Consider the following 15,302-nt stretch of genomic DNA (forward strand, 5'->3'; position numbering starts at 1 on the left):
GTGGGTCACAACTCGTGTGGGTTTAGTGCAAGTCATACACTCACTCATGAGGTCACTACCCACGTCCTGCTGCCTGTGAGACATGGAAAGAAACACTGCATGTGCATGAAGAGGTGCCAGGCATAGCTCCTGCATCCAGAAACTTCCTACGTGAGGAAAGAGGCAAGTGCACAAAGATCTAAAGGACAAAGCAATATTTGATTAACTAAATAAATCCTGATGTCATTACAGATGCAGAATGCAAGATAGTTCTATGTAGTTCGAAAACATTACTTAGCTAATTTCTAATTAGCCACATAGCAGAGGCTGATAATGGTATAGTCAACTGATCTGCCACCCAGCATTGCATTAGAATGAATTAATAGGGAGCAGCTAAATTTGCATCTCTTTTCTTAAAAATTTTTTTTATTGATATCAGAGAGGTAGAAAGAGGGAGCGAGAGATAGAAACATCAATGATGAGAGAGAGTCATTGATCGGCTGCTTGCTGCTTCCTGCACATCCCTACTGGGGATTGAGCCCACAACCAGGGCATGTGCGCTGACCAGGAATCAAACCGTGACCTCCTGGTTCATAGGTCAACGCTTAACCTCTAAGCCACGCTGGCCAAGCTGCATCTATTTTAAGCCCTTGCTCAAGCCATCTCTCCCCTGGGTTTGCACAGCTGACAGCTCAGTCCCCTGCAGGCTACTCAGTGTTGAACTTCATCAAAATGACCAAGCAGCCCTCAGAGACTGCCAGCAGGCACATGGAAAACCTACTCCTTCCTGGTACCACAAGTTTTGCTCCAAGTCCTCTGCACAGATGTCATTGCCCCATGCACCTGGCAAAGTGAGCCGTTCTCTGGAAACAAATTCCTCTGAGACACTCTTCTACAGCCTTGGGCTTTAACCAGGGGCCATGAGGTTAAAGACAGACAAGACCCCTCTGGCCCAATATCTGCACATGTCCATTTTCCCTCCTTCCAACATCAAAGTTGCCACAATTCAGCTTCCATTTACCCAAGATTTCCTAATAGCAGGACTTTTTCAGGTGGCACCATTAGTTATGGCAACACCTCTCATCAGTCCCCTGCTACTAACACACTATTGATAAGGAGCTTTCCTGATACCTTACCTACCACACCCAAATCCGCCCTGAAGGCAGAGCTCCATTTATACTTACTGGGCAGCCCCGACTCACCTCGTTCATGTCTCCCTGCCAAGACTCTTCCAAGCAGGTGGGTCTACTTGACACAGAGTAAGCTATACCCACACACTAGTTGCAAAGGCAGTTTTTATCTTCCTAACCTCTACAGTACACAGAGGCAACTCCATCTAGTGTAAGAGAGTTAAATGAGTGCTGAGCAAAGCAATCCACAGCAATCCCTCCCTCTGTCCTGCTTTGCTCCCTGGGGCCCTAACTTCTTCCTGTACTGCTTCTAGCCCTTAAGGAACAAATTGTGTAAGTGTTTATCTCTATTTCTTGACTCCATTACACTCAATTCTTTTCTCTTTTTTAAAATCTTTATTGTTGAAAGTATTACATATGTCCCTTTTTTTCTCCCATTGACCCCTTATAGACCACCCCCACTCCGCACCCCCTGCCCCAGGCCTCCACTACCATATTGTTTACGTCCATAGGTTATTCATATATTCATACAAGTTCTCTGGTTGATCTCTTCCCCCACCATCTACCCACCTCCACCTTCCCTCTGAGATTCCACAGTCTGTTCCATGCTTCTGTCTCTGGATATATTTTGTTCAACAGTTTATTTTGTATATTAGACTCCACATATGAGTGAGATCATGTGATCCTTGTCTTTCTCTGACTGGCTTATTTCACTTAGCATAATACTCTCCAGGTCCTTCCATGCTGACTCAAATTATACTCATTTCTAAGTAGAAAGCAGCCAATATTCTTAACTTTCATATTTCATGCTACTGTAAAAGTACTCTAATAAAAGAAAAGAATGATTGACAAACAGAAATGAATAGTATAATAAACATAATCACTTAAGATCCTTTCTGCATAAATATCAGAGTAAAAAACTATTATATTCACATAAACAGCAATACTGAATATAGGATAGTGATGGCCCACAAACATTTTGATGTTAGGCAGGTTGTGCATTATCTTAATCCATCTTCAACAGTTATTCAAGGTCTAGTTTCTCTACTCAGATTACAATATATTCTAAATATAAACAGCAAAGGAAAAAGTTAGAAAGTGTCAAAATATTAAAAACAAAACAGATCTGTTCCTTTAAAAGGTTTTAAACTTTTGCCCTAGCCGGTTTGGCTCAGTGGATAGAGCATCGGCCTGCGGACTGAAAGGTCCCAGGTTCGATTCCAGTAAAGGGCATGTACCTTGGTTGCGGGCACATCCCCAGTTTGGGGTGTGCAGGAGGCAGCTGATCGATGTTTCTCTCTCATCGATGTTTCTAACTCTCTATCCTCCCTTCCTCTCTGTAAAAAATCAATAAAATATGTATTTAAAAGGTTTTAAACTTTAATACTAGTATAGATGACTATGCTGTTTCCAGTAAACACATTTCATGGGAGAAAACTATGAGGTTTTGGGAGAAGAGAAAGAATTCTCAAGAGAGCTGAAATTTCCACCAGCATAATTTCATTTGACTCATTTTATACTGAAAACATTTACAGTTTTGTTTTGTATTATAAGTTCGTCATAAAATACCCCCATCTAAGACTACCAAACCCTGGGGCTTTTTTATTTGGTAGATGCCAGGTTGCAAAACACGAGGTATCTATCCTGACTATGGTTTCAGTTACTTTGATTCCAAGCAAAGCAAACTGTGGGCTTGGCGCCCCCTCGTGGTGGCGCGTGAATTTAACATACATAAGCTATAAACTTAATATACATAAGTTTGAAAGGAATCCTAGGGCTTATCTCCTTAAAACCTCTCCTTTTACAAATGGGGAAATTAAAGCTCAGAGAGGATAAGCGTACAGCTGCCAAAGGCTCGTGATGGGAAGTGGTTGAGCTAAGAACAGAACCTAGCTCTCTGGCCTCCTGTGGACTTAAAACGCACATGTCGGCCTGTACACAGTAAAGACAGGAAAATCCCTCTCCCACCCCGAGCTTCCAGCCTTCTAGAATCTCAGATATTTTATCTGTACAACTTTAATATCCATGGGTCAAATTCTTGGACCAGACTCTTAGATTCCAGTTACTGTAAACACAAGAAAAGATGTGAAGAACACAGATGCTGGGCCCACCTCGGCCCTGCGGAATCAGGCCCTCAGGGCTGGGCATCACCAGTTCCACCGCTCCCTGGGTGCTTCTTCCAGGTGGCCAGACTTGGGAATCAAGGTCAAAGGGCACGAGGAAAGTCTGTTTCTCCATAGCCAAAACGTGACGGAGGAGAGGTTTTCTTCCTCAGTGTTCCTGAGTCATGATCAAGATGAACATGTTTATATACTAGTCATGACTGTCCCTCCTGTCTGTGCCTCGGCCTTCTCATCTAGCTGTAGAGGGTTTCCTCAGGTCTACTCTGCTGCAGTTTGCAGAAACAGCAGAGTATCAATGCCCGGTGCCACCGGAGCCAGCCAGCAGGCCCCCAGGCAGGTTCCCACGGCAGCATTAGCTTAGTGAGCTTACCACAATCCCAGGGTTCGCCTTTCAGGGGTTTGCTTCTATTAGCCAGGCTCCCAGAGGAGTGGTTTGCCCTGAGAAATATAAACAGCCAGCCCACCAGACCTACGGGAACTTGTCCATGGAGGCTCTGTGACTTGGTCGACACAGTCAGATCAAGGACTGGCAGCTGGAAGGTCCTGATCGCTGGTGGCATGAAGTTTGCTAAGTGGAAACTTCTTATCTTGACCATGGGATGGCACCACAGGCTCTCCTGGGCTAGGGCCCCCTTCCACCTCTGAATCCACACACTGTGTCTCCACGTTTATCGTTATGCTTCCAAGACAGGCTCATTGCTGCAGAGTCAGGTCTGGCCTAGACACCTTTCTGTCTCATAAAGGTGACCTTGCCATTGCTGCAAAGGTGGCCTAGACACCTTTCTGTCTCATAAAGGTGACCTTGCAGCTCTCGTTTTCAACATGATCCATTAAAACAGCACCTGACCACATCCCTGTCATCTGCCCCATCCCCCCTCAGCTCTACCCTCCAAAAGCCTCTCCAGCTTCGTCTCTGCTCTAGCAGCACTGGCCTTATTCTGTTCTTCACTCTTCAGGGTCTCTGGCACACAGCTCCCTCTGCCTAACCAGGCTACTTCCCACTCAGCCTGGCTAACCCCTACCAGTCAGGTAAATGTCCCTTCTTCAGGGAAGCTCCAAGTCAATTATGTCTCATAGGACCCCGCGCCAGTCCCCTGAGCACTCATCACAGCCGTCACTGTCCAGACAGTTCATTGTGTACTGCCTCTGACCCTCATTCGGGTGTAAGCTCCTTGAATGCAGGGACCATGTCAATCTTACCACCTTCAAGTCCCTAGCACCCAGCACAGTGCCTGGCCCACAGCAGGAACTCAGTGACCACTTGCTGACTGCATATGTTCCTTAGTGGAAAGTTTATGACACTGGCCCACTGACTGGCTGACAGAATGCCTGGGGATCTCAATTCTGCCCTTCACTGGCTGTAGGACCCTGGACAAGTTAATCTTGCTGATTCGTAGCTTCCTTATCCCTAAAGTAAGAATGAAAAATAGGATCTATACCATACAGTTTTTTGAGACTGAAATAAAATAAAGAACTTAAGAGATCTGGCCAGTGTGGCTCCGCTGGTTGAGCATTATCGCATGCATTGGTTAGATTATAGGTCAGGGCACATGCCTGGGTTTCAGGCCCGATAGGGGGCATTCCGGAGATAGCCAATCGATGATTTTCTCTCATCATTGATGTTTCTATCTCTCTCTATCTCTCCTTTCCTTTCTCTGAAATCAATGAAAACATATTTCTACAAAAATTTTAAAGTAAATATTCAACACATGCTTGCTGAAATAAATGCAAGCAATAAATCACTGCCATATTTTTAAAAATACAGAAAAACAACTTTGACAAAGCACAAGAAAAATTCTCTATGGACACAAAATATATGACCATTACCTTTGAAAATCTGTGTGATGTGAGAGAAAGGCTGGCAATATCTTCAATGCCCAGATAAGAAATGATATTCATGAGCAAATTGTCTGAGAGCCGCTCAAGGAAGTCAATTTTACCTTCACACAAATTGAAGACATAGTCCAATATTCTTGCACCGAATACCAAGGCAATTTGAACTGTAATTCAAAGAAAACAACAAACCAAGATGATTATCATGTGCAGTCACAAAAAACTTGATCATTATCAGTAAGTTGCAGGCTTTGGGGCACTTTTTCCCTGAGAGTGCCATTATATTATGCTGAGTCATTCCTACTTTCACCAAGCTGCCTGTGGGCCCAGTGGCCTGCATTTGGAGGCGATTGTTTCCCATTGCTACCCCTGCCCGAGGGTCAGAACCTTTTAGGGACACTCAGTGTATAACATAGTGATGGACTACATCCCCTTGATCTCATCAGCATAAATTCCAGACCAGACATCTGACTTAACCAGTCTCAGCAACATCATCATCCCCACCCTCACAACCTCCCGACTGGGCACAGATGCTGGTTCATGTAGTTTTTCTGCCGCCTCTTCTCTCCTCAGATGGGTCTGAAATATATATCTCTTAATTTTGTTTAATTATTATTCTCTTGTTATTTGTAGCTTCTCCACCAAAGTTTCTTCCTTCCATTTTATCTTCTTTTTTTTTTTTTTTAAATAGTTTATTGATTGTTAGAGAGAGAGGAAGGAAGAAGAAAGAAACATCTATCAACATGTGAGAGCACAGCATCAATAGGCTGCTTCCTACAAGTCCCCTACCTGGGGTCAAGCCTGCAACCCGGAATGTGCCTTCTTTGTTTAAAAAAAGAAAATAGTTTATTGATTGTTAGAGAGAGAGGGAGGAAGAAGAAAGAAACATCTATCGACATGTGAGAGCACAGCATCGATAGGCTGCTTCCTACACGTCCCCTACCTGGGGTCAAGCCTGCAACCCGGAATGTGCCCTGACCAGAAATCGGACCAGTAACCCTTTTGGTGCCTGGGATGACGCTCACCCAATTGAGCCACACCAGCCAGGGCCCGCTTTACCTTCTTTTTACCCTTATCTTTACACAGTAGGAAAAAAATAGAGGCAAAGAGAAAGATAGATGAATATTTCATGAAAATTGTGTTAAGTTTTGCCCAATATTTTTCACACCGTTTTTGTGATTTCCAAATTAGGACACAGTTCACAAAGAATCAACCAATATAATCATCTACCTCACATGTTCAATATAAGGGGAAGTGGGGTGTTTTTTTAACCCAAGCTCCCTGAATAACCAAAAAATAGCTAATAAATAGGAAAACATGTTTGGAAGGATACATATTCAAATTTTAACAGTGGTTAAATCTGGAGGGAGACTTTTACTTTTTTGTTTGTCTGTATTTTCTAATCTTTCTACTGACAAGAAAAAAAATTCTGCGATGTCCTAAATTAAATTACAGCAGACCAAAAATAAATAAAAATAAAATAAATAAATTACGGCAGACCAGAGGATGGTAGGAAGAGACAAGAGAGGTTAATGAGTTAACAACTACAGGGCAAAACCAACAAAAGACTGCTTACATTCCCGAGTGTATGCTGAAACTTTGAGCTAACTTCCAGGTGGCTATTTCAGAGATTATCCAGAGAGAACAGCTGACCATTAGTGCCACAGGATCTTGCTTATGCATTAACTTTCCAGACTGTTGCCCGAAATCAATACAAAAGAGCCAACATTTCTTCCTTCCAGGCTCTGCACCTGTCCCAGAACTCGCTTGCTTCACCTTCTCCCACCCCTTTATCTATAGCCAATGTAAATTCTTTCAAAACAACTTTCATCTTTCTTCCCCAAACTTAATGCAGAAAAGAGCCAGTCAATGCCAAGATGGCAGACTTGTAGTCTTCTCCATCTGGCTGTGGGTTAGGCTGCACACCCCAGGACCTGGTCCTTTTTCTGGCTGGCATAAGGCTCAACAAACCCTTTCTTTTAGAGAAGCTTTCGGCTGTGAAGGCTTTTGTTTACCATTATAATAACCCCATATTACCAGTGTAATTTTTTAAAATCTAGAAAAGAAGGGAGGGAGATGGGGAAGAAGGAGGGATAAAAGGAGAAAGGGAGAAGGGAAGGGAGAAAAAAATATAACTTCCAAAATAGTTGCTCTATAGTCAGTTGGAAATTGGTTCTCTGAAAACTCAGTTTAAGGTGGCTTAACAACTAGGATTTTTCTTTCTCCCTCACACAGTTAGATTCTGAAGGTAGGCCGCACAGACTGCTGCCAGAGCTCTATTAAGTTATTAATGTCCCAGGGTCCTTTTATCTCTGTTTCACATTCTAGGATGTGGCTCTCATCCTTGGGGGGCATGCTAACATGGTTCCTGTACCAAGACATCAACCAGGGTGCGGCAGGTAAAGGGGGCAGGGCAATGAACAAAAATGTCCATGGAGGCTGGGTCTGTCCCTGTCAGAAGGGCCCTTCTGGGGAGCTCTATAAAAGAACTTAGCTCACATCTTACTGAGAAAAAGTAGGTCACACAGCCACAAGTGCAAGGTAGGGGCAAATGCCAACTCTGTCTTAAGGGGAAAAAATAGAATAAAGAAAACAAAAAGAAAGGAGAAAATGGGAGCCAAACAAAAAAAGCAAAGAAAAAGTATGATAAGATAAAAGCATAGCCCTAGCCGGTTTAGCTCAGTGGATAGAGCATCAGCCTGTGGACTGAAGGGTCCCGGGTTCAATTCCAGTCAAGGGCACATGACCAGATTGTGGGCTCAATCCCCAATGGGGCGCATGCAGGAGGCAGTCCATTGATGATTCTCTCTCATCATTGATATTCCTATCTTTCTATCCTTTTCCCTTCCTCTCTGAAATCAATAAAAATATATATTTAAAAAAAGATAAAAACACAAAATAAGACGATAGAAATTACTGGCATAGTGGTAATCATAATCAATGTAAATGAACTAATCTGGCAAGGTAAAAGACTCTCAGATAAATAACACATGCATACACACAAGTATTTCTGCTTATATGCTATTTACTAGAGACATGCTAAGATAATGATATGGAAAAGTACAAGTAAAAGTATAGAAAAAAATCAATTCAAACCAAAAGAAAACATATTACTAGCAGACAAGATATACTTTAAAGTAAAATTCAGTATTGGTGATAAGAAAGACCATTACTTATTGATAAAAGAAATAATTCACCAGGCAGATTTAATACTTCTAAACTAGTATACCCAACTACCCTCAGTAGGGGGAATGATTGAATAAACTATGGTTTATAATGGAATAGAATATCATTGACCATTGAAATAAATGAATTAGATCCGCATATATCAACATAGATAAATCTCAAAAACAGTGTAGATTGATAAAATAAAAAAACTATATAGTATGATACCATTTATGTTAAATTTTAAGCATAAAAATAGTATGTATTATTTATATATAGTTGTAACTATGTATAATAACTATGTTTAGAAATGATACCAACTTTTTAGAACAGTTACTAGGAGAGAATAAAGGGGAAATAGGTAAGAGGTAGAAATCTGACTGTATATGTAACTTTTTAAAAGATATTAATAAATACAGTGCTCACTTCAGCAGCATGTATAATAAAACTGGGATGATAAAGAGAAAATTAACATGACCCCGAGAAAGGATGACACAAAATTAAAACCCTTTAGAGTAGATTCTCTGATCACATGCAATTAAGCCAGAAGTTGGGGGAAGGGAAAGTAATAAAAAAAATCCCAACTACCTGGAAATTAAACAGAATGTTTTAAAATAATTTATGAGTCAAAGAAGAAATCAAAATGAAATTTAGAAAATATTTTAATGTGAATGAGACTATAGATACAATTTATCAAAACTTACCTAGTACAGATACAGAAGCAATTAAAGAACATTTAGTGGGGGGAGATGGCTAAAAACAATGATTAAGCTTCCATCTCAGGAAACTAGAAAGAGAACAACAAATCAGACCTAAAGAAAGTGGTAGAAGGAAATAATAATAAAGGTAAGAGCAGAAATCAACAACTAAAATGGAGAAAATCAGTAGTTCTTTGAAAAAATTAATAAAATGAATAACTTCTCAACAAGATTCATCAAGACAAAAAAAGGGGGGGGTGCACAAATTACCATGATCAAGGAATTAAAAAGAAAACATCACTACAGATACTACAGACATAGAAAGGAGAGGATATTCTGAGCAACTTCACCAACACATTTGATAATCTGGATAAAATGAAGTAAATGTGACTAATGTTAACATTTTCGGTTAGTGGTGTTGGGTATTACTTTCTGTTCTGTTTTGTAGGTGTAAGATATTTCTAAACTTAAAAACTTAGAAAGGTCAAAGTATAGAACACAAGGCATAAGATTCTTCTTTTCGTGTTAACATGTGTTGTATATATGCACAGACCATTTCTTGGAGGATATACAGGAAACTGGCTCCATGTTGTCCTGTAGTGCTTCTGCCCCTAACACTCTCCCATCCCACCCTCCACTCACAGACTGTCCCCAGGTCTGCAGAAACTCCAAGAATCCAGGCTGAAGACCGGGAGTGACTGATCAGAGGAGCAGAGTCAGAGATGGTGGCTAGGCAGGAGAAACTGCAGGTCCAAGGCTGAGATAGAAGGCTGGAGAAAGGACCTAGAGAAAATGGATTATGGATCCATACATGGGGTTGGCCCAGGCTGGAAAGAAGGTAAGGACTGTCTTTTCCAATTTCTATTCCTGCTGTACCCATATTCCTAGGATCTAGAACTCAGTATTTCAGGACATTCATGTTTATTAGTATTATCAGTTTTTCATTATAGTTCTCATTTCAAACATTCAAATTCTCCCCACAATCATCTAAATGCCCAAGGGAATTAAAAAACTTTAACATCAAAATGATTATCTCCCACATTTCCTTTCACATGCAATACCCAAAATAAGAAACCTTCGTCATTTGGTTCAGAAAGTATAGTTGTTGTCATTTGGTTTTATCACAGGGATTTTTGTGGATTACCCTAAATACTTAACCACCACTTAGAACTCATTAAAAGGTCTAAGCAACCAACTTTAAAATGGACAACCAACTTTAAAATGAACGTAAGTTGGAAAACAACTTATTTTTAAGTTGGATTCAATCTCAACCCATGAATCAGCACTTTCAATTGAGTTTATATTGGCACATTTTTACCTTAAACTAAAAATTTTTAAAGTTTCCAACAGCTAATTTCCTGATTGTTCCTATTTATTTAACTTGGGAGGAAAATCTATAGACACTTCCTCCGATTGTTAAAGGTCTCAGAAAAAAAAAAATTTCAAAATTCACAGACAAATGGACAAAGAATACAAACAGGCAAATTACAGAAAGAATATAAATGGCAATTAAACATGACAGGAGGCTCAACTTACTCATTATCAGGATAATGCTAATTAGACAAGATATTGATTTCACTATTTGACTGGAAAGGATGAAGAAAGACAGCAATATCTAATTAGTGATGGCAAAAGTATAAGAAAACTCCTGTATCCTGGTGGACAGAGTATAATTAATACAGCAGCTTTGAGGGGGGGAGGGGGAATTTGTGAATATTGTGAAGTAACAGGCATTTTATATAAGTTTTGAACGATTAGTGGACATTCAGTCCTGTCCAAAATGTCAGGAGACATTTGGTTCATAGTTTATATAAATCCAGTTCTCCTGAAAGATTCAAACCCCAACCCAACTGCCTAATCCCACGGGCCATTACCAGCCAGGTTACCCAGGCAAGAAGGGTTATTGGCAATACAGCCACAACCCAATTATTGGGCCAATGAAATATGATAGTATTTTTAAGGTATTAATCCCATAAACCAAAGGTAGAATAAAGCATTATGGGCTATGTGAACCCAGGGACAGTTTCTAAGTATGGACATTTTGGACAGGATCAAATGTCCTGCAAAGGTTTTAAATTACTCAAAATTGAAATATTGTGACACCAATATATTAACAAAGTCTCATCCTATCTAATAAAAGACAAAAAGGGTAATTGACCGTACCTTCGCTATGTTTCCCATTGGCTAATCAGGGCGATAGGCAAATTAACTGCCAACAAAGATGGCGGTTAATTTGCATACGTAGACGCCAAGCAATGGAGCGAGGCCGGCTGGCCCCGGGCAGGAGCAGCGAGCGAAGGCCAGTGTGGCGAGCGAAGAGCAAAGAGGGAAGCCCACCGCGCCTGCCTCCGCCACGCCCCCGGGGCCCGTGCACAATGAGTGAGGAGCTAAGCCCCTCGCCCGCTGCGCTGGCCCCTCCCAGCGAACAGTGAAGGCCTGGGTTCCGGGTGCCGGAGAAAAACTGGTGCCAGCAGCCAGGGGAAGGGGCCCCTGAGGGGCCCCAGACTGCGAGAGGGCACAGGCTGGGCTGAGGGACCCACCCAAGTGCACAAATTTTTGTGCACCAGGCCTCTAGTTTTATAAATAAACGTTGAAATAATGGCTGCTGTGCTGAGAACAAAGTACTGTGGGGCAAGGGTGGAAAGAGTGAGACCAGATGGAAGGCTGGTTCAATGATCTGGGAGAGAGGTTGTCCTTGGTTGGACCAGAAGTGGAGATGGTTAGAAACATTCATTTGTGTATTAGTTATTTATTGTTGTTCACAAATTACCCCAAAGTTTACTGGCTTAACACAACAAAGGTAATATATATTATCTCACAGTTTCTGAGGTTCAGGAATCTAGAAGTGGTTTAATTGGATGGTTCTGGTTCGGGTTTTGCCTCTCATGAGGTTACAGTCAAGACATCTCGGGTTGCATCATCTGAGACCTAAGGCTGGAAGACCCTCTTATTAAAAAAAACTCATGCACATAGCTGTTGAATGAAGGCCTCGGTTCTTCACCACATGGACCTATCCACAGAGCTGCCTCAGACATGGTAGCTGGCTTCCCCCAGATCAAGTGATGAAAGGGAGAGAGAAAGGGAGAAAAGACAGAAAAGGCCGATTTTGCAGTGTCATTTATAACTTAACCTCGAAAGTGACATACCATCACTTCTGCCAAGTTCTGTTGGTTGCACAACTGATCTAGATACAGTGTGGGAGGGGATTACACAAAAGTGTGAATATTGGTTGGTGGGCATCATTGGGGTCACCACAGTTTGGATTCTAGTTATATCGATGGATTCAATCTAGCATGTAAGAGAATGGAACCAAGGGTAACTATAGAATCTTTGGCTGACATTTTCTGGGCGGGTTTTAGGGGACCATCAGGAGCTATTTTTGGACATGTTACATTTGAGAGGCTACTACATATTTAAGTGAAGACGTTGAGAGGGCAGCTAGATACATTTCTGAGTGTGGAGTTCTGGGAGAGGTACAGGCTGGAGATGAGGGGCTTGTTTATTTACAGTTGGCATTTAAAGCCAGAGCCTTGACCCAACCTATCGAGATGCCCTGGAAGTCAGGGAAGAAAATATCAGCTCGAGCTAAGTGCTACTGAGAAGCCAAGGAAGCAAGAGTGACACAGGTCAGGTCCTTTGCCAAGGATGCCACCAAGACTAACCCAGATTTCTAGACATGTCACCAATGTGTAGGATTTAAACATAATTATTTTGGATGAGAAAATTTTGGTGGGGGGGAGATCTTGGAACTATGACAAAAGATGGGATGGAAACCTAGGCAAACATCATTTTCTTAACAACAACAGCAACCAATGATTAAGAGCCGATTACACACCATGCTGGGTGGAGGCAGAGCCCCTGATCCTGCTCTGTGCCACAGTGCACCCTTCCTTCTGCTGCAGAGAGGCCTTTCTGAGGGGTTCCCTGAGAACCAAGAGAGGAGGGGGACGAATAGCAGTGTGGTTTGGAGGTCTCCCCTCTGCTGGGATGCTGTAGGTCTAAAAAGTGAGAAATGGGAGCTTTTGAACTGAGCTTTTGAACTCACCAGGACAGTTTAATTTGGTATCTCAGCCCCACTCCTGGAGAAAGGCCCCCAGGTAGCCCTGAAATTAGCCGCTCTCCAAACTGCAGTTTTAAAAGCCAGTGTGGGTGCACTCCTTGACTGAATCCCTCCACTCTTCTCTCCAGAAAGGAGGGTTAGAGGGAGTGGGGCAGGCTTCAGTCTGACCCTTAAGTTCCCACTTTATTGCCCATTCCTCCAGGATCAGGAAACACACAAGTGGTTATCCTGAACCTGATGTCACCCTGTCACTCTCCCCTCATTATCTTATCTGGGGGTGGGGTGGGGGAGGTGCGGGTGGGTAGGGGTGTTGAAGGTGCCTGGGGCAAGCAAGGGGCAGGTGAGGACTTGGCCCTTAAGCCTCTATTTAGAAGACAATCACCTCCAATCTGTCCTGCCCAACCCCCATCTCTGGGTTTTGTGGAAGTCAGTCTGAAAATCACATGGTCTGCTGATGAATATTCAGCACTACTAAACATCTAGTTCTGGGTTAGGTACCACAGGGCTTAGAAAATAAAATGGATGTAAACTTGAAAATGGAAAGTGTTTCCTACTTTATTTTATAAGCAGATACCTCTTATTAAATAAGGAAGGAAGGCCTGTACTGATTTTTATTCATGAAACGTGGACAGTCTTTCTCCAACATGGTTCGTTTTAAGCCAATAATGCATTTTATAAATACTTGCTGTAAGAATCCAATATTCTACTATATCTACTGTACTGAATTAAGTACAGAATGACATCGATATTTCAAATGATGATATCTTTGATCCTTCTCTGCCAAATTAATCACTAAAGGGAACTTAACAGCAATAAGTGCATAGCATGCTCCCTTCCTTACTCTGAAGATGTGAATTCTCTCGGAAGTCTTCATGAGATTCTTTTACTTCTCCAGGTTTTGTTGATTGATACCCACTCCTTAGAGAAATCTTCCACCATCTAAAGATGACCTGTGATTGAATAGAAGGTGATCTAAATTAAAACTGATGTAAATACCAACAGCTATGATCTGGTAAAAATCACTCTGGTGGGCACAAAGCCTGTGTCCAACATCAGCTATAACTTGGCAATATGGCATCACATGAAATGAGAAGTGAGGTCTGTGCCTCAGTGAACATTTTCCTAGTCATCAGGGTCACAAAGTCAAAGTGCTAGAGGAAATCTTAAAAATCTATCAAGTCAATCAATGTTAAAATCACTCAGAGCCAAATGACTGTTTCTTGAAGATCTCTGAGAACACAGATTCTCTAACCTGGGGAGCCAATTCCAAAATCATTGCTCCTCCCTCTGCCTCCCTTCCTGTCTACATGACAGACAAGGTGAGGGAATACTGTTCCCCTAGAGAGGGACAGTTACAGGAACAGGGCCAGGAAAGCACCACGAAGCATTGTTTGATGCATGAAAGGGTCACTGCACAAGACACTTCTTGGTAATGGATCTGCTGATAGTCCATTTGACTTCTATAAGCATTTTGATTTATCTGAAGCAAACTTCATTTTCATGGTTATGGACTGCACTGAAGCTCTATGTTGACTTCATGGCAGTGTCAACTACCAGGCCTAATAAGAAGCCCCTTGAACTTTTTCAACTTACCTCACATTTTCCAACCTGTAATGGAACTGGGTAGTTAATTAAGATGACAAAACTCCCATCAACTTGAGCAACAAGTCAAACTATTTCTGCACTAGGGCTACCAGGGAAGATGATTCAGGAGACAATACATATAAATTGCTTGGCTTCAGACAAAATTGTTAAGCAGGTGAAAATTTGCTATGGGGCTTTTTTAAAAAAGAAGAAAAAGTATTTTTTTTTTTTGAGCTTCATCTGCTTTCCTTGGCCAGAATGTTGTGGTGCTGTGAAAACACAAAAAGTATTTTTTTTAAATTGATTTCAGAGAGGAAGGGAGGGGGAGAGAGAGATAGAGACATCAATGATGAGAATCATTGATTGGTTGCCTCCTGCACGCCCCCTACTGGGGATCAGCCTGCAACACAGGCATGTGCCCTGACCAGGAATCAAACTGTGAGCTCCTGGTTCATAGGTCAATGCTCAATCAGAGTCACACCAGCCCTGGCATGGACCTCTTTTTATTTACAGTTTCCTCTCCCCATCCCGACCCACGCAGCACTCCCAGGGGTCCTCCCTGGTCCTGGGTGAACCCTCTTGAGCCACTGCCTTGGTCTCTACTAGTTTTCTACCACTGTTTCCCAGGCTTTGAACTGCCCAGCATCTTACTTTCTCCCCACTCCTTTCCCCTTGCCTGTGGGCCCAGGCTCCTCTCCAGCTTTCCTCTCCTGGGGCTGTCTCCCTCTGC

General features: G+C 42.1%; 1 protein-coding gene across 2 annotated transcripts in view; it reads right to left on the minus strand.

Moving 5' to 3' along the window:
• FBXO36 (F-box protein 36) overlaps positions 1–15,302 on the minus strand; it is a 55,785-nt gene that overhangs the window by 1,442 nt on the left and 39,041 nt on the right. The window contains exons 2-4 of one of the 2 annotated variants that reach the window (XM_014530174.1): positions 13,830–13,938; positions 9,571–9,711; positions 5,060–5,232 (exon numbers count right to left, since the gene is read on the minus strand). In XM_014530174.1, the coding sequence (XP_014385660.1) occupies positions 5,060–5,232; positions 9,571–9,711; positions 13,830–13,938 (423 nt within the window). The remainder of the gene's footprint in view (positions 1–5,059; positions 5,233–9,570; positions 9,712–13,829; positions 13,939–15,302) is intronic. The other variant, XM_005882541.2, reaches the window with a different exon arrangement.

Source organism: Myotis brandtii, unplaced genomic scaffold (genome assembly GCF_000412655.1).
Source record: "Myotis brandtii unplaced genomic scaffold, ASM41265v1 scaffold727, whole genome shotgun sequence".
Lineage (NCBI taxonomy): Eukaryota > Metazoa > Chordata > Mammalia > Chiroptera > Vespertilionidae > Myotis > Myotis brandtii.